Below are 25,489 nucleotides of genomic sequence, written 5' to 3' on the forward strand. Positions count from 1 at the left end.
TTGTGAGCTGCCTCTGGGAGAACGGTGAAGAGGCTGAGGTTGAAGATGCGAGGATACTGAAGGGCATGAGGAGGAGCTCTGGATGTCTGGAGGACTCTGATAAAGCCAGATCAGTCGAGCATCACTGAGACATGGACTGATCTTTGCCGTAAAGACACTTTACAACACAGTATGGTGCCAAAAAAGAGAGCATGCACAGACCCAGCCTTATATCGATTTAGTATTTTTACTGAAGGAAACATGAGAATGTAGGCATTTATTTGGGCTATACTAAGTCAATATCTGGTGCCGCCACTGTTGTACAGGTGTGTCTGTAAATAATATTTCAGAAAAGATACATTGTTGGTTGGGATTGAATTTCATATTGTTTTATTTCTTGGCTGCCTTCTCAATCTTTACACTTAGAAAAAATCTATATCAGAGGATTATGTTGTTAATAGAGTGGAACTATTTTTATACTGTCGAGTACTTCACAGACTCAGAGCTGTGATTAGAAATAAGCCACAGGGAAAATGATGAGCACCCACTCACCATCAGCAAATGACTGCAGATTGAGATAATAAATAGAAGAAGACTAGTGTAAATGTCACCGTTCCCCAAACTGAAATATCAAAGCCATTTTTTGTTTTGTTTTTGAGAATAGATGCTCAGTGTGAGCGGTGCTGCTGTTTTTTGAAGGACAGTACTTCTTAGATTTTAGACTGCCAGTATGAGTTTTATACAGTATGAGGCACACATTAACAATATGTACATTTTTTTTGTAATGTAGCCATCATACAATGATTTATTCAATATGCCAAATACAATATGTGGAATATGATACATGTTTATAAATTTGCATAATCTGTTGTTATTGTTCTATGATTGACTTTTTCCAATTCATATAATGCTTGAGGACTGAGTAGCATTTTGTAATCTGGCTCAAGGCTCATTAAGCCTTAATGAAATTACCAAATTCCTATGGATCACAATAAAATGTGAAATAAACTGTGTGTGGAGTCAATGCTGTTTTTATTATGAAATATTGTGATAAATGCATTTAGATAATATGTCATGAAAAGCCATTTATTTGTCCCCAAAAACAAAAAAGGAAACTCAATTCACACACATGCCACAACAAGATTAAAAATGGCAAAAAAGTTCCAGATATTTAAGACACTCAGATATAAATTGTCATCGCCTGAGATGAGATAATGAAGAAGATTTTTAATACTCAGCTTTGTGTGTGTGACAGAACAAATTATTTTAAATCTTCTGGACTTAAATCTTTTAGACCTGGAGGATCACACTGCATTAAGGTAACATTGCCTTTAACCATATGATGTGACCATCTAATTAAGACTGTAAATCTGTCAAACTCATTGAGAAACAGAGGTTAAGATGCAAAAATATACACATCTATATAAATGACTGAACAGTTTGCTGATATAATCACATTTAGAAGGTAGCATTGTTTGATTGCTGATTTTAGATTTGACAAGTTATGGAAACCAAAAGTACATTATGGTGATAGGGAGAGAAGTACAATCATATAATCAATAATAGGTCTAGCAACATCTTACCAGGATAAACCCAGAATACATGAAGCTACAGTGCAAAATGTACTGAGCATTTTAAAAGGGAACTGCTCCGAATATCATTGTCAGTTGTTTTTTTTTTAATCAGTGATATGATGCCTTATTAACGCTGGTAATTGTTAAAATACTGTCCGTATTGCATTATTTACTGGTTGGTAAGAAATGATTTTTAGTGATGGAATTTAATTAGTATATTTAAGTATATTTAGTCAAGTACAGTAAATATGTACTATGTTCAGGTACTTTACTTGAGTCTTTTCATTATATAATACTACTATTCTAAATTCATTTTGGAAGCCAATATTGTAGTTCACTACATTTATTTGATAACATCAGTTACTTTGAAGATTAAAATTTATCAATACAAAATATAAATCAGCTAATAATTCAAATGTTTTATTCGAGATTAGGCTTGGAAGTCTATAAAATAGCTGAAACTAGCTCCACCTTTACCAGCAGCATTAATGATGCTTACAGATTAATGCATCACTAATTATAATCCAGTATTATTCTCTATATTATTCTGAAATGTGCTCCTCTGCATCATGAGTACTTTAATTACAGTACTTGAAGTATATTTTGTATGAGTTTTCTGACTTCTGCTACTTTACTGTAAGTTTATTCTGCATTCTTTTACGTTTGGTATTTCAAGTATATTTTGATGGTAATACTTCGAATTAATTAAGAATTTTAATGCAAAACTTTTACATGTAATAGACTATTTTTACTCAGTGGTATTTTTACTTAAGTAAAACATATTTTACTTCTGCCACCACTGCTGATTTTTAATTATGTACATTACCTGTTTGTATTCACAGACAGAAAGTCTGTCTCACTGTCACTGCCAGGGTTGTTCCTGTGACTGACATGCAGGGTACATTGTGCTTTATTCGCAGCTGTAGCAGTTAACTGTTCTGTGGTCAACGCGATGAGGTAACGTCACATGATCACCATCACCTGACGATGACATGTTATTTTTTTTCGGCAATTTGTAGCTTATGGTTTATTTTCTCTAGTGTGCTGGCATCACAGTCGCATTTACAGCTGTGTGGCTGAGCGTTTACTTACATTTGATCACAGCCGTTTTTTTAACACGGTACTGTCTGCTCCAGTTACCCAGAATGCCTCGCTTGTTGCCGTCTGGCGAAGGAGTGACTGTGTAGAACAGAGTCAGCCAGCTACATTTGACATTCATGAAGTTGTCGTTACTATGCATTTTTATTGTATGAAATAAGACGACGAGGGAAAGAAAATAACTGGGGAAGGCGAAATCAGTTGTTGCCAACACACCAGCAATGCCTCTCTTCACGACAAACCCATTTGACCAAGATGTTGGTGAGTAATCAGGACTCTAGGCTATGTCTAGCAGGCTAGCTAAAGTAGCTTTGACCAGTCAGCTTTGTTTGTGTTCTTTAGCTGTCTTCATCTTAAATGTTGTCCAGTAGAGCTATATTGATTATGCTAAATGAATGTCTTGTAGTATATATTACAGACTATACAAACTGACAAGATGTAGTCCATGTTATTTTATGATAATGTCTCGTTTGCCTGTGTTTGTTGTGATTCGCTCAGTCAGCCATAGAGCACAGTTGGCTAACTAGCTTGCAACCTTATCTTAATGTGGAGATTTAGCTAGCATTTTAATGATAACAACAGTCAGCATCGAAAACATTCACGAGTTCGCCATCTGAAGAGTTAACGCTACATGTACTATTAATTTTTAAAGCAATATTATAAGGTTGATGAACTGCAGACGTGGGACACAGTTGTCATCAAATAATTGAAGTAGCTAGCTAGCCATCTGCCTCCTCATTGCCTTGCTGTATCACATCGGATGTTGGCTAACCGATATGATGAGTCTGGCATCTCACGGCTAAGTTACTCTAAGTGAAAGAGGATGCGGTGGTGTATGAAACCGTATAGTCACTCTGTGTTTCCTTTTCTCTCTTTGTTCTGTGCCGAGTGGTTAACCACTTCATTAGCATGTTCAGTGTACAGGAGGTGGCCAGAGTACACGAACAGTTTATTTCCCAGCCATGTAAAAATGTAGTCCTCAAAACCAGCGTTAATTGCTAGTTTGGTAAAGCTTATGATGATGTATATGTTGGGTTGACAGGTGTTATTTCAGCTTGAGTGGTCATTTTCAGGCTGTTTGTTTTGTTTTTGTATAAAAATGCTGTTGGGTGTCTCTGTTGAGGATCAGTTAACTAATTGAAGGGTGATAAAATTCTAGATTTTCATACCAAAATATTTTGGTATTTGTAATCTGAAATTGCCACGTCTATATGATATAGAAAAAAATCTGTAAAACAATTGAGAACCTGTCAATGAATAGATGACCTGAAGTTCTGTGTTTGTCAAAGTCAGCAATTTTGAGAGCTTAAAAATCAATGTACTTTATCGCATTAATGTGAAAGTTATTTAAAAAATCCAGTATGATGCTAAAGAAGCACTTGTCATTGATTTGCAATATTGCTCACAATGGTCTGACACACCAAAGGATATTGAATGAGTAGCCACAACAGTGTAAATGGTATTTATATCTTCACACAGTATATCCTCATTGCATCATCCACCCCTCCTTTTGACTAATCTGATTTTTTGCCAGTGCAGTGTTTCAGTGTTTGGCATATGTATTTCATGGTTGCAAAAATAGCTAAACATGTGGGTTAGGGATAGGGTTAGTCCAGTAGTAGCATATCTTAGCTTTGGAAGAGGTTTTACTTTCACCACTTTTATGGTGATGTGGTAATTTTATGTAAACATGAGGTAGACAAGTCAAGTGCACAAAGAGAGGCTAAATACTACAACCCCAATTCCAGCACAGTTGGGATGCTGTGTAAAATGTAAATTAAAACAAGCGAAATTGTGCAAACAGTGTGTGTTTACCAACGGTTTTACAAAGCGTTACCAAGCCCATGTGGCAACATCCTTTATACATTGTGTTTGTACATGTGGTGAACCTCGCTCCATCCTTGCTTGTGAACGACTGAGCATTTCAAGGATGCTGCTTTCATACCCAATCATGATATTATCACCTGTTACCAATCAACCTGTTTACCTGTGGAATGTTCCAAACAGGTGGGGTTTTATTTAGCATTACACAACTTTCTCAGTCTTTTGTTGCCCTGTTCCAACTTGTTTTAAATGTTTTGCTATCATTTTTGTCAAAGAGAATTAGCAAATTGTCACATTCTGTTGTTTTTAACACAGCATCCCAACTTTTTTGGAGTCAGGGTTGTGTACTTGCTGCATGACACACACAGTAAACATTCTGCAATGTGGCAAAAGGAGAAGTTGCAAAAAATCATGGTGACATATGCAGAGGACAGGGAAACTGCAATGACTTGGAGGATCTTACCACTATTGAATCAGTAACACTAATATGTGTATGTCCTTAACAGCACAACAGGCTATAATCTCAAATAAACTTCAGTTTAAATCAATACCTCTGACAGCCTAAACACAAACCAAGCATTATGAGCTTCATCAGATTGGTATTTATTGCAGGGCTGTTGTATTGTTAGTGTCGTCTGTTATGTCTCTGTCTCTCTAATGTTTATGCTCATTCGTGTGATTAACAAGCAATAAAAAGACCAAAGGACACCTCTTCTCTCTGATAGATTAAGTCATGAAAAAAGTGCTTTTGCAATCCTTAACTTTTCTGCTTACGTTGGTTCTTGTGCTCCTTTCCTGCAGAGAAAGCGACCAGTGAGATGAACACAGCTGAGGACTGGGGCCTCATTCTGGACATATGTGATAAGATAGGGCAGTCACGCACTGGGTTAGTTAACTACCTTCATACTAAGCCTGACACACAAACACATTTACAGGCATTGCATGAAGTTGTAAAACACACTTATCCAAGAGTTAGAGATAGAGCCCAAGGACACCATGTGTACAAGAAGGCATTTAAGATAAATATTGATACCTTGATAATTAGAAAGACCTCTGTAGTGACATAATGTTTGACTTAACATAGCTGGATTGCTCTTTGGTCTTTGCCAAGCAGCTAATCTCCTTAAAAACCTTTGATTTCTCCCATTCTGCTGCAGGCCTAAAGAATGTCTCCGCTCTATAATGAGAAGAGTGAACCACAAGGATCCCCATGTAGCCATGCAGGCACTGACTGTAAGCAAAGTGTACACAAACAACCATGATTGGTATAAGTGTGATTGTCCAGTTCATGGAGACGTTATGTAGTCTTCTTGTCAGCTACCCTGTATTAACATTTGACTGACATGTGAGCAAGTCGTTTCCGACTTTAGTCTGATGAATTGTTTGTCCCCATGTCCACAGCTTCTTGGTGCTTGCGTCTCCAACTGTGGGAAGATATTTCACTTGGAGGTGTGCTCCAGAGAGTTTGCAAGTGAAGTCAGTAACGTCTTGAACAAGGTATGTGATGTTATTTTTATTTTACATGTGTTGTCCACGTAAGGCCCAGTAGTTATTTCTGATTGTTTGAAATGAGGTATGCAGCATCCAGTTACTTGTTCTCACAATGTGCCTTTTTAATGATATTTCCCAGGGCCACCCTAAAGTGTGTGAGAAGCTCAAAGCCCTGATGGTGGAGTGGGCCGAGGACTTCCGCAACGATCCCCAACTCAGCCTGATCTCAGCTATGATCAAGAATCTGCGCGAGCAGGGTGTCACTTTCCCAGCTGTAGGGTCCCAGGTTGGTGTGTCGGTTGGAATAGACTGATGTTTTCGTTTTTTTTCTTAAGCTTTAGCATTCTTGAAATAAAAGTTAAAACCTTAAATTGCTATATTTAGGGGTGGGCCACTGGTCAAGACCTATAACATACAACTGCAATGTCACCATTACCATTTCAGCAGAGGGCCTTTGTTGCATGTCGTACCTACCATTATGCTATTTAATAATGGCAAAATGCGAAAAAAGTACCTAACAAAAAATGTTTAATTCAATTAGTGAATTTGAGGTTGTTTTGCTTAAACATTAACACCCAGATCTGTACATTTATTCTTCTAGTTGTTGATTCACCTGTGCATGCGGTTCTCACTTTTTCACAGGCTGCTGAGCAAGCAAAAGCAAGCCCTGCTTTGGTGGCAAAGGATCCCTCCACCTCAACAAACAAAAAAGAAGAAGAAGACTTGGCCAAAGGTTAGGAGGCTTTTTCATTCCTCAGGTGTCAATGGAGAAATGTATTTAAACAGGCATTATCTGTAAAAACATGCACACGAACTCCTTTAATTCTTCATTTACTTTGCATAATTCACAGTTTGCACTGGATTAACGCATTGCAGATGCTCAGCAATATTTAAGGACTTTCAAGGCCAAACACATAATTTCACATATCTCCTTCTTTTGTGTGCAGCTATTGAGCTGTCGCTGAAGGAGCAACGCCAGCAGCCGCAGACCAACCTGTCGAGCCTTTACCCGAGCACCTCCGGCCTACTCTCCTCACACAAGTCCGACGGCAGGAAAGTCCGCGCCATCTACGACTTTGAGGCCGCTGAGGACAATGAGCTCACCTTCAAGTCAGGAGAAATCATCACCATCCTGGATGATAGGTGAGTTTTTACGCACATGGGTAAAATATGGCAAAAAGCAGCACACACGGATTTGTCGAATAGCTGGTCTGAGTTGGAGTCTGTCCTGTTAATTGCCCTTGCTGCACTGCTCAAAAGAAAATTCCACCTCACTTTATCACGTCTCAATCAGTCTGACGGACAGCCTCTGGATTCTCTGACAATTTGATGAAAAACAGTGCATCTCTAAAAATGACTTTTCAGGAATTAATAAAAATATCCCGAAAGAAGCTTGAAGTGTGTTTGTGATCATTTCTGAGGATTTTCTTTTATATTTCAGTGACCCCAACTGGTGGAAAGGGGAGACATACCAGGGAGTGGGGTTGTTCCCCTCCAACTTTGTCACAGCTGACCTCACTGCAGAGCCTGAGATGAGTGAGTACACACACACACACACACACACACACACACACACACACACACACACACACACACACACACATACATACAGAACACACCCTTTATCCACTTATGTCATCTGTAGTCCTTTGATAGCCCATTTAGTCCATTAGCAATATTGCTTTATTGATCTCAGAGTGGGAAACACTCTGAAACACAGCTGGTGAAAGAATACAAAGAACGCAGTACAATCAAGACACTGGTTGCATAGACAGAAAATGATCAAGTGGGTTATCACGTGCAGTAAAAGTAACACTGCCTGTACTTCTGGGAATCCATATGAGAATTGCTTTGATGGCATTGTGGACACATTTCTTGTTATCAGAGAGAGCTTCATTCAACTTTTTCCATTTGTGATACTGATACCACACCCCTGAGTGTCTCCATCATACATTTAACATCTCTTTCATTGCTGCCACAGTGGATTCTGGCCCCTACACTGTTTATGCTCTGTTGTGACTTTTTGCAAAACAAAACATCTATAGTCTTGAGTTTCAACGATTAGTCGATTAATCGATCGACTACTTAATTGATCAAAAGGAAATTAATCGCCAACTCTTTTGATTATCGATTAATCGTTTCAGTCATTTTTCAAACAAAGATGTCAAACATTTGTTGGTTCCAGCTTCTTAAACGTAAGAATTTGCTGCTTTTTATTGTCATTTATGACAGGAAATGAGGAGTCTTTGGGTTTTGGACTGTTCAGTCAGATTTTGAGATGTCAGTTTGGGCTCTGTGAAAGATTTTCACAATTTTTTGACAATCTATAGACTAAACTATTAATTGTGAAAATAATCGTCTGGTTAATCAATGATGAAAATATTGATCAGCTGCAGTCCGATCATTGGCTGTGCAGTGTCCTGTCAGATGTAGTTATGCCACAGCATGTTTCAGCTCCATTTTTCAGCTGTAATGGCTGTTTTTAAATTCACATACTTGCTGGTCAACTCAAGTATTAGCAGTTAAATGCAGGTTTGGCATATATTATTATATTGTTAGTGTGTATTAAGATGTTCAAAGAATTGTCAAAACCCCACAGAAAGGGGTTGGTCCTGTAGTATAATAGCATAATAATTTCATTGTTTTCCACTGTTATCAGTTTGCTTTGTTGCCATCCGGTGGGAGTTTGTTGCGTTTGCTTAATCACGTCCAAATCTTTGTTCTGTAAGTGCGTCATCCCTCAAAACACTCATGCTGCACATGTGCATTCTGCTTCTGCATTTTTCCTCTGATTGTGTAAAACACCTCTGCTCAGCAAACATGACAGCTTATGCCAACAGGTTGCACAGAATGTAACTCAATATGGACATGACATTTTAAGATGATTTGTCAGTTGCTTGCATCAGATTGTAACTTTGATTCTCTTTTAATATCTGGACCAATTTTTTGTCCTTTAGTCAGACCATTACTGAATGTCAAGTCAGCAACCCCTGACCACTTTATTATTATTTATGTGTAACTGATTGCTACTGTGTATATCTTGCTGCTGCCACACCCACATTTACTTTGAAATCTACAGTGAAGACAGAGAAGAAGACGGTACAGTTCAGTGAGGACATCCAGGTGGAGACCATCGAGCCAGAACAAGAGCCTGTATATATAGATGAGGTAAGTTCCCTTGTGTCGACACTTGCTGAGGAAGCTTGTTCAGCCTCATTGAGATCTCACTGTTGCATCAATAAATGAAGAGTTTTGTTCCAAAATAGGATCCGCTCACCTGGTGACAAAATGGGAAGCAACGAAGTTCAAAAATCAAAGACCAAAATAGATTAAGTTTTCTATTTTAGAGTAATTGTTTCTTTTCAAACTGGGTTGAAAAAATAACTCATCACACAGGATCTTTATTGCAATCTTTCAGGACAAAATGGACCAGCTGCTGCAGATGATCCAGAGTGCAGATCCCACAGACAACCAGTCAGACAGCGTAGAGCTACTACAGTTGGAAGGTAAACTGGATTTGGGGTTGAAATAAAGCAAGTTAATGTCAATGAGACAAAAGTCAGTGTCAGTGTGCAGAAACTAATAATGGTATAATTTGTTTTTGCAAAGGTGGATTATTGTCGACGTCAGATGAAATCAATTTCTATTTGTTGTGTTTTTTATCAGGAGCCTGCAATCAAATGGGCCCCCTCATTGACCAGAAGTTGGAGGATATAGACAGGTACATTGTGCTTTGCCCACAGAAAACTGGTGGTGGCAGACATAAACAGTCAAATCTAATAATCTTTGTGTGGGTTTGTATCATCAGGAAGCACTCGGAGCTGTCAGAGCTGAACGTGAAAGTGATGGAAGCTCTGTCTTTGTATGCCAAGCTAATGAATGAAGATCCTGTTTACGCCATGTACGCCAAGCTGCAGAGCCAACAGTACTACATGCAGCAGCCTGCCGGCGCAGCACAACAGGTACAGTCCACTTGTCATAGATGTGACCCAGACACCTCAGCCATCAGGGACAGTTCCTAAAAAATATATTTTTACAGACATAAAAGTCAAAGCTTTCTGCCAGACAAGTGGGACAACCAAAGGAATGAATGTTTTCAGTGACCAAGATCCCAAGTCTTAAAGGAGCAGTTCACTTAAATACACAGTAAAACCCATTTTACTGATAGTGCCACTATTCTTAGCACATTAGCACGGAAGTTAGAAGCTGTTCATGACCAAGTCTTTGAATGATCCAGAGGTCTTATCTCTTATTCAGGATACGATGTTGCTTCTTAAGTTTTTCAAATTTATGTTCTGGGACTAAGAAAGCCGTAGTTTCCCACTGTATTAGATTGACCAACAGTCTGCATCTACAATCCTCATAAATCTTTCCAAAATTATCTTGATGGTATTCAGTTGCAGTCCACACAAAAAGAAGTTCTGGGTGTGCTGTCCTCTAACAGGAACAGTCTAAATGAATAATTTACCTGCATAACTCTAAAGTCCAGTGTGTAGGATTCAGGGGGATCTATTGGCAGAAATTAGTATAATATTCAAGGTTATGTTTTGATTACTATATAATCACCTGAAAATAAGACTAGTTGTGTTTTTGTTACCTGAGTAATGAGTTCTTTATGTCTACAGAGGGAGCAGGGCCCCCATGTTGCACTGCCATTTTTCTACAGTGGCCCAGAACTGACAAAACAATCACTCACTCTCAAGTTTTTTGTTTTTTTGGCAACCATCATAGAGTAGCTTGAAAGGAGGAGTGTTCAGTTGGTTGCAATCTGAAACGTCACTGCTAGGTGCCACTTATCCTACACACTGGACCTTTTGAGGAAGTACTGTAGGTGCTTGTTAAGGGAGACTAGTGGATTTTTCTCCAGTTGATAAAAGTAGCTCCCTGCTATAAGATAAAAGGAAGAAAAAAATGTGCAGATTTTTCTTGGTTCCCCACCTGCTATTTGACCATGTTACCATGTTTAATTTCCTGTTGAGTTTCAAAATCATGAACACTCATGTGCCCTGTGACCACAGGTCTACCCTGGTCAGCCTGCATCCGGTTCATATGCCATGAGCGGCACTGCAGTGCAGGGTTACACTGTTCCCATGGAGCAGCTTCCAGCTGGAACCCCCATACCTGGTCAGCCAGCTCCCAGGTGAGCTTCACACACCTCGGTGGTTTGATATTCTGGTTCATATGTTCTATTTCATAAGGAAGAAAAGAAAGTCATGATGCTGAAAGTTCTCCTCATTTACGTTTTCTCATTTCTATTCTCATCTAGGGTGTATTTACCCTTTTTAAACATTTGTCATGACAGCTTTGATAGTGCTGTAACTTCTCAAATAGTAGCTGGAACATTTAGTTACTCCAACTCTTTGTTTCCTGATCTGCTCCTATTTCTGCTGTCTGTGCAAATGTAAAGCTTCTTCCTGTTGTGTAGCTAAATTCAGTTTAACCTAATCACTTCTGTTCATTCAAAAATGATCAAGTACCATCAATGACACTTCCTGCATGCTACATGTTTAACATTAAAAGGCTGCCAGCAGCTCAAACAGCTTTGAAATTTGACCATTTGCAGGAAGTGGTGAGTTTTATTGACAGTAACTGCACTTTTTGTGATTTTGCAAATAAAAACGGTGTTTGTGTTAAAAAGAGAAACTCAGAGCAGCAGATTGGTGAGTATGGCATTGCTCTGTTGTATGGATTGAATTAGTGCTGTGGAAATCTAAATGAACAGAAGTTACAGGTTATTTTCATGCTCCTTAGTGTATCTTGGCTTTCATTAGCGACTGGCCTGTAATTGTTCATGCTCATCGCAGCTATTATTTGAGCCAATATTTGCATAATGCTTTTATTAGTTGACGGTATAATGAATTTAACCTTCCATCAAGTATTTAATGCTTCCACCTTGCTATATTGTGTATTGAACGTTGCTTTGTTCTTTTCCGTAGTGACATGCATATGTACATGGGCCAGCCGCCAGTCTACACTGCAGCTCCAGGCAGCATGGCCCCTGCAGACGTTCAGTCCTACCAGAACCCAGCCACCGCCTCTGGCCCCGCACCAGGCACGACCCCCGCAGGCATGACGCAGACGGCAAACTACAGCACCCCCCCTGGCTCGAGCATAGCACCTTCCTCAGACATCTCACAAGCACCCTACTCAGAGAAAGCGTTGCTATAGGGCCCCCTGAGCTCACTGTAATCCTCACGCATACACACACACACACACACACACACACCAGACCTGATCAAACAGTGGTCGTAGATAATTTCTTTTATTATGTTTTATAATAAGTTTTATCATGGAGCGCCAGTTGGATGGAAAAATTCTAATAGAGTAGACTAACCTTGACATTTGACACTCTTAAATATGACTACAGTTACACTTCTCACTCCAGGTTCAGAAGTGATCATGAGGGTTTGATTTGAAGAGCTCACACTAAGTCATCTGAAAATGGACATTCTGTGTTATTTTAGGGCTGCATTTCATAAGTTATTATTCTGCATTGACGCTCTCCTTCATGACGCAGATGTGAAGACACGAAGGGGCTTTCAGTTGCACTTTGATCTTCAGTTGCACTTATTTAAGTGTTGGTCATCATTCAGGCCCGATCATTTCCAAATCTAGATCTGATAGAGACCGGACATTTATGGCTTCCTTATTATGATAGGACTATCGAAAAGCTGTGGTAATGCTTTATTTTATGTGTCCGTAATTTGTAAATGATACCCTAGAAGGTTTCCTGGAAAGAACTGCATAATTTGGTAGCAAATGTTATTATAGGGGAAATGAGGGGAAGTTCTTTTAGTTAGGCTTTAGGTGAATATAGAAGCAGTTGTTGATTTCCAAAGGAATCTTATTCAAAGAATAAAGAATGGCTTCATTTAAACCTAAGTAAATATTCATTAATTAGTCATTTATTTGTGGAAACTTTTTTCTTGATACTCATATTTTTGCTTATACTAGAAAATTATTTCAATTAATTGATTGGAATTAAATTGAACAGTTTATCTGCAGTGTTTTTATGTATAATTAGTATCAAATTCCATTTTTTTTCCTGGAAACATTCTAGGAAAGGATGAAGAAATTACAGACCCGTTAAATGAAGTGTTACCAATGTTCCTTTGAGAAAACAAGTGTAACTAGCTTCAATCTCACCACAAAACATAAATGCAATTACTATTTGATCAAGTGTGTAACACGCACAGCCATGCCTTCACACCATCCCTCCACATGCACACTGGAGCTACACACACTCACACACACATATGATAAACACACTACAGGCAGGTGTACAGCAGTGGACACACACACACACACAGTTGTATCAGTTGGTTCACACACCCTTAGCGGTGTGTGATAATTTACCTTCACTCACACACTAACATTAGGAGAAATCCACAGTGTACCACAGCCTTCTCACCCACTCACAGCAACTGCTAATCATTTCACAAAAAAGGGCAGGAGTCGATTTACATTTACCTTTGTTTTTGATTTTTTTTAGCAGAAAAAGGACTTTTAGCGATGCTCAAAACATTAGGCTACTACATCCTGTATTGGTCGTCAACCTTTAGAAGTACTGAAAACTGAAGCCACTTTGTTTTTTTCGGAGGAAAAAGAAACCAGAGGAATTTAAGCATGCACATGACTCTTGTATATACTGTACTGAACTAGTAGTGAAGCCACATGACGACCTCATGGGTGGGCTGTATGTTAGCACAGCTCCGGGTGTTTCTCTCAGCCTTAAAGGTGAACTCTGCAGCCACGATGTCCCTGCTGAATTCAAGGTGTAAAAGCCAAAGAGAACAAAGCGAAACGACGCTCACATGCCAGACAACGAGATATTTTTCTTTCTTCTTATCACGATTGACTCCTTACTTCACACTGCAGAGTTTTCCTTTTCTAAGTGAGCAGCTCTAGATCCGTGTCGGTGGATGTAGGGTTTGCTCAGCCTCCATTCAGGGGCTGTACTAACAGACTGGTACCACAGACTTGGCTACTAAGGGCCGGACTCTGAACCGCCCCATCGTCTTTAAAGCATCTCTTTAGTCAGTGTTAAAAAAATGAAGACTATGTTTTTTGTAGTGCATTTTAATTTATGTTTTGATTATTGTTATGCTATTTTAAATGGAGAAGCAGTGCAGGATGTATGTATTCAGAGAAAAGTGGAATATGTGATATTCTGCCTAACTTAGTTGTATATTTAAATTGCTCACATGAGAACATGGACATTTCTCTCTGTGTTTGATACATGCTTATTGTACTGTAGGGTCAAACGGTAATGTGAAAAACTGATCAGACCTCCCCGTGCATTTCACACCTGTCCTCTCTCAGAGCTGTCTAACACTAAAACAAATTCTACCTGAAGCTGGACTGAAGTGAGGCTCCTGTGATTCTGAAGGTACAGTCAGGATTTGTAAACACCTCTTTCACAAGGTCTCCCTGAGCTCTCAGTTACAGTGACGAGATCAAATATTGTACAAAGTCTACTTCTCATGGCGTACTTTCCATTCTGCTACATGTTAAGTCTGAGGGAAAGAGCTGATGTTTACAAATACTGATTGAATTGCATAAAGCTGATGAAACCGCAAAATAATTTATCTGTGTAATATTGACTGATGCTACATGAAGGAAACACAAATCAGTTTTAAATATGTTGAACTACATTTTCCAATTGCAGGGCAAATTGGTGTGTTGATCTGATCTGTGAATTTGCGTCAACCTCTCTCGCGATACAACGTTTCAAATGTGCTGCTCCTCGTCATCCCTGTGCTGCCTCGAGAGTATAAAACAACCCACAACTTCAGCTCAGTACCTGGGACTTTGCAAACACAGGTCATTTTGATTTTTAGCGTTAATACAGTTGATTCAAAGGCGAGAAATCCCTTTCCTCCTAAATGCAAGAGTGAAAGTAGTGTTAATCTGTGGGATCAAAGAGGGCTGAAAATATCAAACAGGAGAAGTAGCAGCTATTCTGGGACCAAGGGACCAGGAGCCAGTTAATCATCACGCATCATCCAAGTGTAACATCTTGTTGCACCACAGTGTTGGACTGCAGCCCCGATGTAACTTCATAGAACAGGATGAGATGCTGCCTGTTTTTAAGTTTTAAAAACATCTTTATTGTAAAACTTCTGTCTAAACTTGTACCCTGCTGTTTGTATGTATTCTTTTAACCATACTTATTAATTGGTATTCACAATAAAAACCAGGCCAAATGTACAGAATAATATGAATGGCCTTGTTTTCTTGTTTTTTTTTTCTTGTTTTTAGAGCACTTTGTGGATAAATGACATGCCAAGGTGTTTTTATGTGTTATATTTAAATTGACAAAGTTTCACTAATCAGAGGTGCTGCTGGAGGTTTTTAAATTCCTGAAACCGTTTTTTTTTCTGCTGAGTTTTCTCAATGGCTGATGGGGTCTTAAATTAACCCTTTTTTTTTAAGTTAGAACAGCGTGGTTAGTTGTGGTAGTTGTGGTGGTGTTGAGTCCACTGTCAATCACACCATCGCAACTACCACACCCACACAGTCCTGATAGAGCAGACTGAGTTTTTAAGTGTTGAAGTCTTAATATACTCTCAGTTGCCAGTTTATTAGGTACAAGTAGCTAAACCTACATCCTCCAAAATGATGCTAATAATAATAATAACAATAATAATAACAATAATAATACACTTTGCATAGCACATTTTATACAAGAAATGCAGCTTAAAGTGCTTTACAACACAGAAATCACATTTACATAAAAACGACAGGAACAAAGAAACAGGCATACAAAATCAGTGTAAAATAAGATGGCGAATAAAACCCGCTTGATAAGAATGAAATATCAAATAAGATAAGGCCTAAAATAGAATAAAAGGGATGCATAGAATCAAGTGAAATACAGCATTTTAAAAGAAGAAAGTGCAGCAGTGACTAAGTGAAAGCTTCAGGACAGTAACAGCTAGTTAAAAACTAAAGCGAAGAACTAAGTTTGAGCTTTCTTTTAAGAGTAACGTTGATACAGTTACATCAACAACTCTCTAAAGCAGAAACAAAACCACTGAGCCGAACAAGACCATTTCTAACCTTCATGAAGGACGGATTTATTGCAGCTCTGTCGTATTAGACTGCATCAGTTTTTGGAAGGTGTGCCTCATAAACTGGCAACTGAGTGTACAACAACTAGACATTTTTTCCCCAAACTTTGCTCTTTAACCTTTATGTTATAGAGAAATCTTAATGGCTTGAAACCAAATTTCCAGGAGCTTTAAAACGTAGTACTGTGCCTCACCACTAGATGGAGATCAGGGTATATGTGACCTAACGTGGCTCCATGGAAGAAAACATGCCCAACAGCAGAAGGCAAGACAGTTTTCCTCAGTATCCATGGAGCATGTGACTGTATGCAGTGACCTGCACATCAATCATTCAGAGCTGTTTAGTTTCACATTGCATTTTTAATTTAGTTGCAATTCTACGTAAAATATTTCAATATTTTCAATTTGTACATTTTAATTAAGTGTATTATTTTGTTAAACCTTTTTCCAGGACTTGTGTGCAGCTCAGCAGCAGGCTCAGTGTAATGTTGTCCTTGAAATTATGGGATAGGAGTGCTCTTCCTTTGTGAGCCCATAAAGGCGAGCATGACCACCTCATTACCTCAGCAATAAAAGAATACAGCCACCAGTGCAGTGTAAGCAATGTCAGTGTGCAGAGTCCAACGGCTCGACTGGCTCGTCTCGTGGGAGATGATCGTCAGAGTGTTTCGCTCCAAGTTCTGACCAGCAACCGGCGTTCAGAGACCATGCCCTCGGGGAAGACGGTCAAGTTCGTCCTGTATGAGGTGCTGCAGTTTGCCGCCCTCATCGTGCCGGTCTTTGTGGTTATGCAGAGGTTTGCCAGCCTCATACGTGATGTGAAAGGACAGGATCTAACGGCCTATTGGCTTGTGGTGGCGGCCTCCATCGCCTATGTGACCTCTGCGACGCTGCTGGTGTGGGTTCCTCTGAAATATCTGACCCTGAAACGGCGGAGGTCCACCTCAGAGATCACACAGTGGTGAGTACAGCTGCTGGGAAGTAGTTTAGGCAATGCATCTATGTAGCAGATAGAGCCCCTCACCTAAAACCAATGAGAGATGGAACAGACAACAGAACAGAAGAGTAGAACAAAAACTCTTAGAGGCAAATTTGGGATTTTGTGTAACGTGAATAGAATTGACTTGACAAGGAGAGAAATGTGAATAACAATGCAGCTGTAGGAGGAAAAACTGATGCTCTTAAGTACAAGCAGCAATAATACAATGTACAAATACTGTGTTACAAGTAAGTCCTGCATAGATACTGAAGTAAAAGTGTCCATAATGTAAAATGTGGAGCTTATTTTAACAAATTTATACTGTTTTGCTGTTTAATTGTCATATTTCATATGTTTGGTCAAATTAAAAGTTTAGTTCCTAATCCGTTAAAATGCAGCTTTGCTCAGTTCAGTACACTCAGCCTCACTTGATCTGCTATGACCAGTATCTTATGGTGGCTAACTTTAGCTCGATATCACTTCATATCAGACATCAGTGAGTCATGTTGCTGGATTTGTGACTCCTTTCTGCTCGAGCTTCTGTTGCACCAACATTTGTCATGATCCCGTCATCGAGCCTTTATTCAGCTAGTTACAAGGTCACAATTTAATGTAGGAAGGTAGTAGTAGATGGCAGATAAAAGTTCTCAATAAAAAGTGCAACATCTGCAACAATGGAAGTCTGACAATGTCACGATGAAGAGCTGTATGTATGTTGAAATCAGGATCAGCACTTCTTAAAAAAAGGCAGAATTAGTCAGGATACTGGGATGAGCCTTCTTCAAATGTGAACTCAAACGACCTGTTTTGTTTTTCAGGAGACCAACAGCGTTGGCGTACATCATCCTGTCCACATTACCATGCTTTGCTATTTTAATAGCCAGCTCCAAGGTAATGTCGTGGAGACCGATCGCTCTTGTCCCCGGAAGCACCTGTTGGCGTTCAGTTTCGTCATGCTCCGGCAGGGTCCTTGAAGAGCCAATTTTTGTTGTAAACAGTCCATTTGTGGCACAAACTGGTTTTATGACCCCCTTGTGTGAGAGAATGTGTTTAGAGCACTATGATTATTCACTGAGTGATGGTTGACACGGCACATCGCGCCACAGGGAAAGAAAAAGCTTCCCTGTCAGCAGCTCTGCACGGTCTCTTGAGATTTCTGAAGCTGCATCCAAACGTTTTCTCGCCGTCTAGCGAGAAGGACTTTGAAAAAGGCGGAGGAAATATTTGTCCACCGTCACAAGACTGAAGTCTCCATCTGGGGTATTCAGTAACCCACAGTGAACATAACAGGTTGGCCATTAACCCAAACTTTAATGGCATCCACCGCTCGAAGAGAGGCTGGTATTTTGACACATGTGTGACACTGTCCTCGACTATTTTACTCCTGTACAAGCAAGGACATAAATAAGAGAATGTGACCACAAAGACTCATTGGACACATTCATACATTTAATGCTTCTTAATCTTATTTAAAGGGCGTTCAGGAGCATCTTAATGTCTATAACGATGGGGTGATAAAATCAGATGGCTTCATAAAACTTGGAATCCAGGAGCTCCTCTGTCTCAGTGCAGCCAAATGCCATAATGAAGAGTTTCGATTGAGTTTCTTCCTGACTCATCCTTCACGATTTCTAAGTGGCAGATCAGTAATTCCTGCTATTGAATTCACATTTATTTTTAATGTAACCGGTTGTCCTGTAGGTGCAGGTGGACAGCGGACACAGGCTCGACCATTTCACTGAGTTGCCCGTCTCCCTGGTGCTCGCCTCCCTCATCTGTGCGGATATCATCGAGAGGATTCGCCCCTGCAGGCTCCTCGGGAAATGTGAGTCTTTGAAGTCTTTGGCATTTAAAATATTATCCTGCATTTTAAGTGGGGATGTTTTGAGATGCACAGGTGTAAATGATAAAATTTTGTCCAACTAGTTGCTTATCAGCATGGTTATTGGCTCTTCATTAGTCATTATAAAACACTCATTAATGCCTTATTCTGCGTGACAACTACTAGGTCATTGACTAAGAGTTTTCCCTCTATAACCTCCTAAATACTGCTTATTGATAGAAAGGAAGGAAGTTGTTGTACATTAATTATGATCTGAATAACCCTAGCGCTTAATGAGCGTAACTTCCAGATTAAGGCATTAAAAAGTGCTTTATAATGACTAATAAAGAGCCAATATGCTGCTAATATGAATGGTAATAAGCAGCTAGCTAATTGTAGATATGTGTATCTTAATATAAGTGTTACTGAATCTTGTTCAATCAAATGGTCACAAGTTCATTAACGCACAGCAGACCTGGAGCATGGTGTCTTCCAGTGTGGACTTAGCAAGTGTTTCTGGGACTCTGCACAGAGTTTGGGGAATGTTTGGTATTGGGGGCTGGTCCTTACAGCCATCATATATACTGAATGTGCCTCTCCCATACAATCCTACAGCACCATATCTATAACAACCACTTTGAGAACAAACCCCCAAAAGCCTCTAAAGCGCATATTTTTCAAGGCGCTGACACCTTTAATGAGACATCTATTGATTTTCAGTTTATCCACCACTTGCAACTTTCACTGTTTCATGCATATTTGTCCAGGGACCACAGTAAGCCTGCAAACAGTTACAAAGTGCTAAATGAAGATAGCATGAAAACTTTATAGGAACTACAGAGCGAGCGATAAATCTGCTGAAAAACACATGCTTAACATAAATGGCTGCATTTCAATGCCACTTTTATCCAAAATGCTTTACTCAGGGTTCAGTGTCTTGCCAAGGGACACTTTTGCGGACGCTGTGGATCAAACCACCAGCCCTGTGATCAGTGGTCAACCCGCTACACCTGCTGAACCACAGCCGCCTCCAGAGAGGAGAAGCTGATTATTTGGCTGTTCTTTGGCTCTACTGTATATGTTAAAGGGAAAGACTTCAGGAGTTAAAGAAAGAAACTCCAGCCGCTAGACTGATGATACACAGCTGTACACGGCATGGCCAGTTCCTCCCAGCCAAAACTACTGCAGTCTAATACAGCAGCCCTGCAATGAATCCTCCCTTCATGAAGCTGATAATCATCAGTTTTAGTTGAAACTGCTTTCAAGACGTGCTGATTCAACTAGTTTGTGGTCCAGTTCAGGGTTGAAACTAACTATCATTTTCACTGGCGGTCACTCTGTCGATTTTTTTCTTGATTAATGAATTAGCTGTTTGGTTCATAAAATGTCAGAAAATGGTGAAAATTGTGCATCATTGTTTCCCGAGATGACGTCCTCAAATGTCTTGTTTTGCCCACAAGAAGAGTGAAGAAACCAGAAACAGTTGATGGTTAATTTAGTAGTCGACATCCAATTGATTAATCAGTTAATCATTGCAGCTCTAGTTTTGTTTAATTGAGCCATATTGGAAGGTGTTCCTGTTCTTTTGTCCACCCCATTTATATCAATGAGGGTTGACAAAATCTGTATAATATGATGATATGATGGAAAAGCTCTCGGACTTCAGGATAAATTATGACCCTCTCACATTATGCAGTGTGTGCTAGAACAGCTGATGTTGTGTGCACTCTTGTCGTTTGCAGCAGACAGTCTGGATCCTGACCTTGACATGTCCGGCCCCGTCCTCACCCACCTGGAACGTGTGACCACGGTAACCGGCCAGCTGCACACTGAAGAAGGCCAGAACGGTTTGACCCAGGGCCACCCAGAGGCCGGGAACGGCAGCACCTCAGGCAGATGGCAGGACCTCGCCAGCTCGCCCGGCCGCTCAGGGCTCAGCTCACGAGCATCCAGCACCGCGTACCTGTACTCCTCATCCTCACGGCCTCGGTCCTACTCCGGTCATCTGGGCTTCCTGTGGAGGAGGGACGGGAGGGCGGAGGTGTTTGTGGATAGCTTCATGTTCTGGCTGGACACCGTGGAGATGGTGAGAGTGGCGGGAGAGCCATCGGTCTTCTACTCAGTCTGGGTGTTCCCCGTCTACATCCTGGCCTTCCTGTCCACTCTCCGCCTGGCCATCGCTCCCAACAACCCTCTGTTGTCTTCTGCTGGATTTGCTCTGCAGGATCTTCCTTTCTTTGTCATTCGAGTGGCTCTGATTGTTGTGTTTGGTTTCATAACTCCTGTGTTGTACCCGCTGAAAAATGTGCTGGTGAGCTTGACCTTCCTCTACTTTACATTCCTGACCAGGCTGAGGATTTTCAGGAGGCAGAGCATGTTTTAAGGAGCGGCTCGTTGTGTTGTTAATGAAAGATCCGCTCTGATTGTGTACGGTGAACAGTTGGTGTATTCATGTGTGGGCAGCAGCAGCAGAGAAACATGGTGCTGGTGCTGATGATGAAGAACAGCATGATTTGAATTGTAATGGCTGCAGACGTACTGTAAGGCCTTTCATCCAAATCGACGTGTGGAAATGATCCAAACAAAAAAAGGTGTGCAGGTTGGAGTGTACAGTCATGTGACATATTTGAATCCAAATGTATTTATTGATACTGATGATAACATTATGTTTTTTAATATTACCCCATTTATTAGCTACCTACATAAAGTGATGAAAAATATATTTGTTGTAAACGGACAATTTTAAAACATTTTAAATAACCTTCACTGCTGTGTTGAATTAATATCCTTTCTTCAAACTTTGCTGTAAACATGTTGACAATATTTCATAGTAACAATTGGTCAAATAACAATCAACAACAACAACAACAGCAATACTGATAAATGCTATGTACATAAACAATGTCTCTTATAATATAATATATTTACTTCAAACACACAATTAACTGTCAAAAACTGCTTTATTTCCTTTAACATATGAAATAAATTGAAACATATTTATATTTTATATAATGCCATCTGACTGAAGTGCCATTTAATTTCGCTTCATTGAGGTTTAGGTGTCATACTTTAAAGAAATTTAATAAGAAAAAGCAGGATTAAAAAGGGCCACATTAGAATAAGTAAAAAAAGTTCTAAAATAAGAGCCCATAAATGCACATTGTTTCATCAGCTGCTGCAGATTTTTGCATGAGACAAAAACCCTCTAGTTGGTGCAGCATCCACATCCATACCCTGAAAATGAGGACCTCCAGCTTCTAAAAGTAAATAAACTAAATACAACAAAAACATATGATCTTATAGGATTATAGGATTCTTATAGGATTCATTAGTGTAGATTAAATCATTAAATCAGCAGCTAAAATTATCAATATTCAGCATCTAACAAGATAAAATGCAACATGCGCATTAATACAGCAGCAATATTCATCCAAAAACATCAGATATAACAATGAAATACTGAGAATACTGCACTATGAATACTTCTACTTTTGATGCTTTAAATAAATTTTGCTGCTAATATTTAAATACTTGGATTTAAGTATTGAATGCAGGACTTTTACTGCAGAGGAGTATTTTTACAGTGCGCTGCTGCTGCTTTGCCTGAAGCAAAGGGTCTGAATACTTCTTCCGCCACTGTATGTGTTACCTGTTTCTCTCTCATGATTCCAGTTGTCGTTTTCTATCGCAGAACCAGCAGATAAATAGATTTTCTTCGTGTCTTGCAGCTTCTAATTCCCCGCTTTCTCCTTGGCTGCTGCAAATTAGCATCTCACCCTCGTCTTTTGCCTGTGGTGCAGGCACCATGGTGGTTTATGTTTTTTCATGGCCATATAACTCTTTGTTTTGTAACCTTGGCGTCTCTCTGTGTGTGTGTGTGTGTGTGTGTGTGTGTGTGTGTGTATCGATACAGGATGCCACAGTGGCACCACAGAGAGACGCTGGTGTATAATCGGTAGTCCTCCACCCGCACAAGTCTGACAGAATTACACCCCATGGAGCACTTGGTCTTTGTCCGTCTGATGGATGAGCCAGGGCTGCGTGACAAACTGTTTCAGGGAATTGCCAAATCGGTGGCTCCTGTCTCTCAAAAAGGAAAAAAAACAAGGAAAAAATGAGGAAATCTGAAAAATAGGATCAAATATCCTGCTGCATCTGTGGTGATGAACAGGGTGAATCTGAAACAGAAATGTCTATCAGCTCGGGCATTATTAATGATACACACGGCCGGCGACAAGACAGCAGACAATCGGTGTAACTCACGGGGAGGGACCAGAGCTGGCCTGCTTTCATTTACTGGTGTGAAAACTAAAATTAACTTCCCTTAATTTCCCCATAGCCACGATCATCCTCCTCCTTAATGATTCATGCTATAATCTGCAAGGAAGCATTAGTGCAGCTTGAGTTATTGTGGCCATTTTACAATATGTCGTGTTGGCAGACTGCAGAGCACTTTTTGTTGTTCCCGTGGATAAACACACCGAATGATCAAAGGAAAAAGCAACAGCCTGCATCTCTTCCTCTTTATCTGAGCCTGTAAGATCCACGTTCAGCTTGAAAGACTTCTCTGAGGCAGAAGCTTTCACTGCTTTCTCTCTCTTTTTGTCATCAAATGAACTTTTCATGCATGCTTAGACAAGCTTTGCATTAACTCACATTCACTCACTCATTTTTTCATGAAATTGACTCCTTTAAGTTTCATTTTCCTAAATCGGGTGAAATAAATCTGTCATTCGTTGGATTACTTCAACATTTCTGATGCAAATCAACTTATTTCTAGTAATTTCAAGTATAGCAACCTGCCTTTTTCTTTATCTCTGCAACACAGCAGGGCCGTAGCCAGGATTTTCAGAATATACCCTGTAACATTTTTGGTTACATAACTTTAAATTTTTCAATTCTGCAAATCTTTATCTCTGTACATTAATGAAAAATGCTAAATCCTTTTTATTTAGATTTTTTTTTTGTACTATCTCTGTGGCTCTTGGGATGGCAATAGCTAATAGAAAAACACTGAATGGACTGCTGGGAAATTTTGTGAAATTTCATGGTCTTAATAGGATGAATCTTAATGAACTTGACGTCCTGTGACGCTGATTTGGCTTTTAATGAAACATCTCAACAACTGTTGGACTGAGGTGATATTCCGTACAGATGAACATCGTCAAAACTTGTTGATTCTTTAATCAAAGGTGCCCAGAGGATGCATCGTACGGATTTTGGGGATCCCCTGACTTGTAATCTAGCCCCAGCAGCAAGTCAAACTTTTCACTTACTCTGTAGAATATACTTTCATCTATCAGACGAATTTGCTCAAATTGTGGCACAAACATTCCCCAGAGGATGAGTCCCAGAGACTTTAATTTCCCTCTGACTTTTCCCTTAAAACCACCAGCAGGTGAACTGTCTCAACAACGATTGGCCAGAGTGCGATGAAATATGGTCAAGATACCAGTTGTCCTCCCTGGACAACTTATAATAACCTTTTGACACTTTAACTTTTCATCTAGGAGAAACATTTTATTGTCGAATACTTTGGTTTCTGACGATAAACTTTGCTATATTTGAAAAGTATTTAAAGCATTAATTGCTTGTTATGTTACCAATGTCATTGTGAGCATGATAGCATAGTGATATTCGCAATTTTTTTCATCATTGCGTATAAGAACAGCCTCAAAGAGCCGCTAGAGTGGCTGCTGACTCTTCGTCTCCTTTGCCTAAAAAGGTTGAATTTAGCTTTAAAGATATGACAAACACTCATCTGTACTTTTACAAACAAGCTGATTTCTTTTGGAAACAGGCAGGAATATTCTGTCTGCATTGACTTGTGTCAAAAGGTTCATGGACTAAATTACTGACAGAAATGGCTTGAAAAGACAGATTTTTTTTTTTTTTTTGCAGCGTTGAGCAGAAGCAGAATTATCCCCAGTGCCTCCCACTCTCAAGGTAACACGAAAAAGCAAGAAAGAGCGCGACAGCACAGAGGGGAGATGACATGAAAGGAAGCAACAGTGGAGGGAGAGGGAGCAGACATTGTGGACAGAGATGAGGAGGATGAGATAGAGGGAGAAAAAAAGCGGACAGATATAGAGAGGAGGGGAGGGATGGGGGGGCGCTGTTAAGGATGGGTGGAGGCTTTGTAAATCTGCGAGGCTGGAGGCGCATTTGAATTCAGGCTGTGTGTCTCCTGCGCTAGCCGAATGTTACCTGCTCTAGCATGGCAACAGAGAGAGAGGGAGAGTGGTGAGCTTCAGCTGCAGCCTCCACACACACACACACACACACACACGTGCATACGGTCACAACAGGAGTGCAAGGAGTGACTCAGGTAAGCAGGAACGCTCCTGATGAGAGAGGACCCTTGAGAGAGGGAAGCAGCGTGGTGGAGGGAGAGGGAGAGATACTGGAGGAGGAGCTATAGAGCTGGGATTTTTGAGGAGGAAGAAAATAGGAATTGCACAGAACCTGAAAATCTCTGTATCTGGACTCCCGGGGTGGGCTCACGAGGGAGGGATAGACAGGGATACAGGCAAGACGGATGTGGAGTGATGCGAGAGCTCTGATTGGATACATCCAGACTTGAGAGCACTGAGAGACACACACAGAGAAGAAAATGACATTTAGTTTTTGTAGCAAGACTATTCGGGGG

General features: G+C 40.0%; 2 protein-coding genes across 2 annotated transcripts in view; both read left to right on the top strand.

The window, feature by feature from the left end:
- The window catches only part of LOC121614859 (collectin-12-like), a 45,425-nt gene extending 30,253 nt beyond the window's left edge, over positions 1–15,172 (top strand). Inside the window, exons 10-23 of the mRNA XM_041948949.1 lie at positions 2,871–2,912; positions 5,277–5,361; positions 5,633–5,708; positions 5,877–5,972; positions 6,106–6,252; positions 6,609–6,699; positions 6,914–7,109; positions 7,408–7,502; positions 9,046–9,134; positions 9,385–9,472; positions 9,633–9,687; positions 9,775–9,928; positions 10,985–11,106; positions 11,903–15,172. Coding sequence (XP_041804883.1) covers positions 2,871–2,912; positions 5,277–5,361; positions 5,633–5,708; positions 5,877–5,972; positions 6,106–6,252; positions 6,609–6,699; positions 6,914–7,109; positions 7,408–7,502; positions 9,046–9,134; positions 9,385–9,472; positions 9,633–9,687; positions 9,775–9,928; positions 10,985–11,106; positions 11,903–12,134 — 1,568 coding nt within the window. The 3' untranslated portion in view covers positions 12,135–15,172. The remainder of the gene's footprint in view (positions 1–2,870; positions 2,913–5,276; positions 5,362–5,632; positions 5,709–5,876; positions 5,973–6,105; positions 6,253–6,608; positions 6,700–6,913; positions 7,110–7,407; positions 7,503–9,045; positions 9,135–9,384; positions 9,473–9,632; positions 9,688–9,774; positions 9,929–10,984; positions 11,107–11,902) is intronic.
- A 1,574-nt stretch (positions 15,173–16,746) lies between these two features.
- Positions 16,747–21,223, top strand: tmem236 (transmembrane protein 236). Its single transcript, XM_041949945.1, has 4 exons — positions 16,747–17,000; positions 17,837–17,909; positions 18,720–18,843; positions 20,583–21,223. The coding sequence occupies exons 1-4, from the start codon at positions 16,747–16,749 to the stop codon at positions 21,221–21,223; spliced, it is 1,092 nt and encodes a 363-aa protein (XP_041805879.1).
- The last annotated feature ends 4,266 nt before the right edge of the window (positions 21,224–25,489 follow it).

The sequence above is a fragment of the Chelmon rostratus genome, chromosome 12 (assembly GCF_017976325.1).
Source record: "Chelmon rostratus isolate fCheRos1 chromosome 12, fCheRos1.pri, whole genome shotgun sequence".
Lineage (NCBI taxonomy): Eukaryota > Metazoa > Chordata > Actinopteri > Chaetodontiformes > Chaetodontidae > Chelmon > Chelmon rostratus.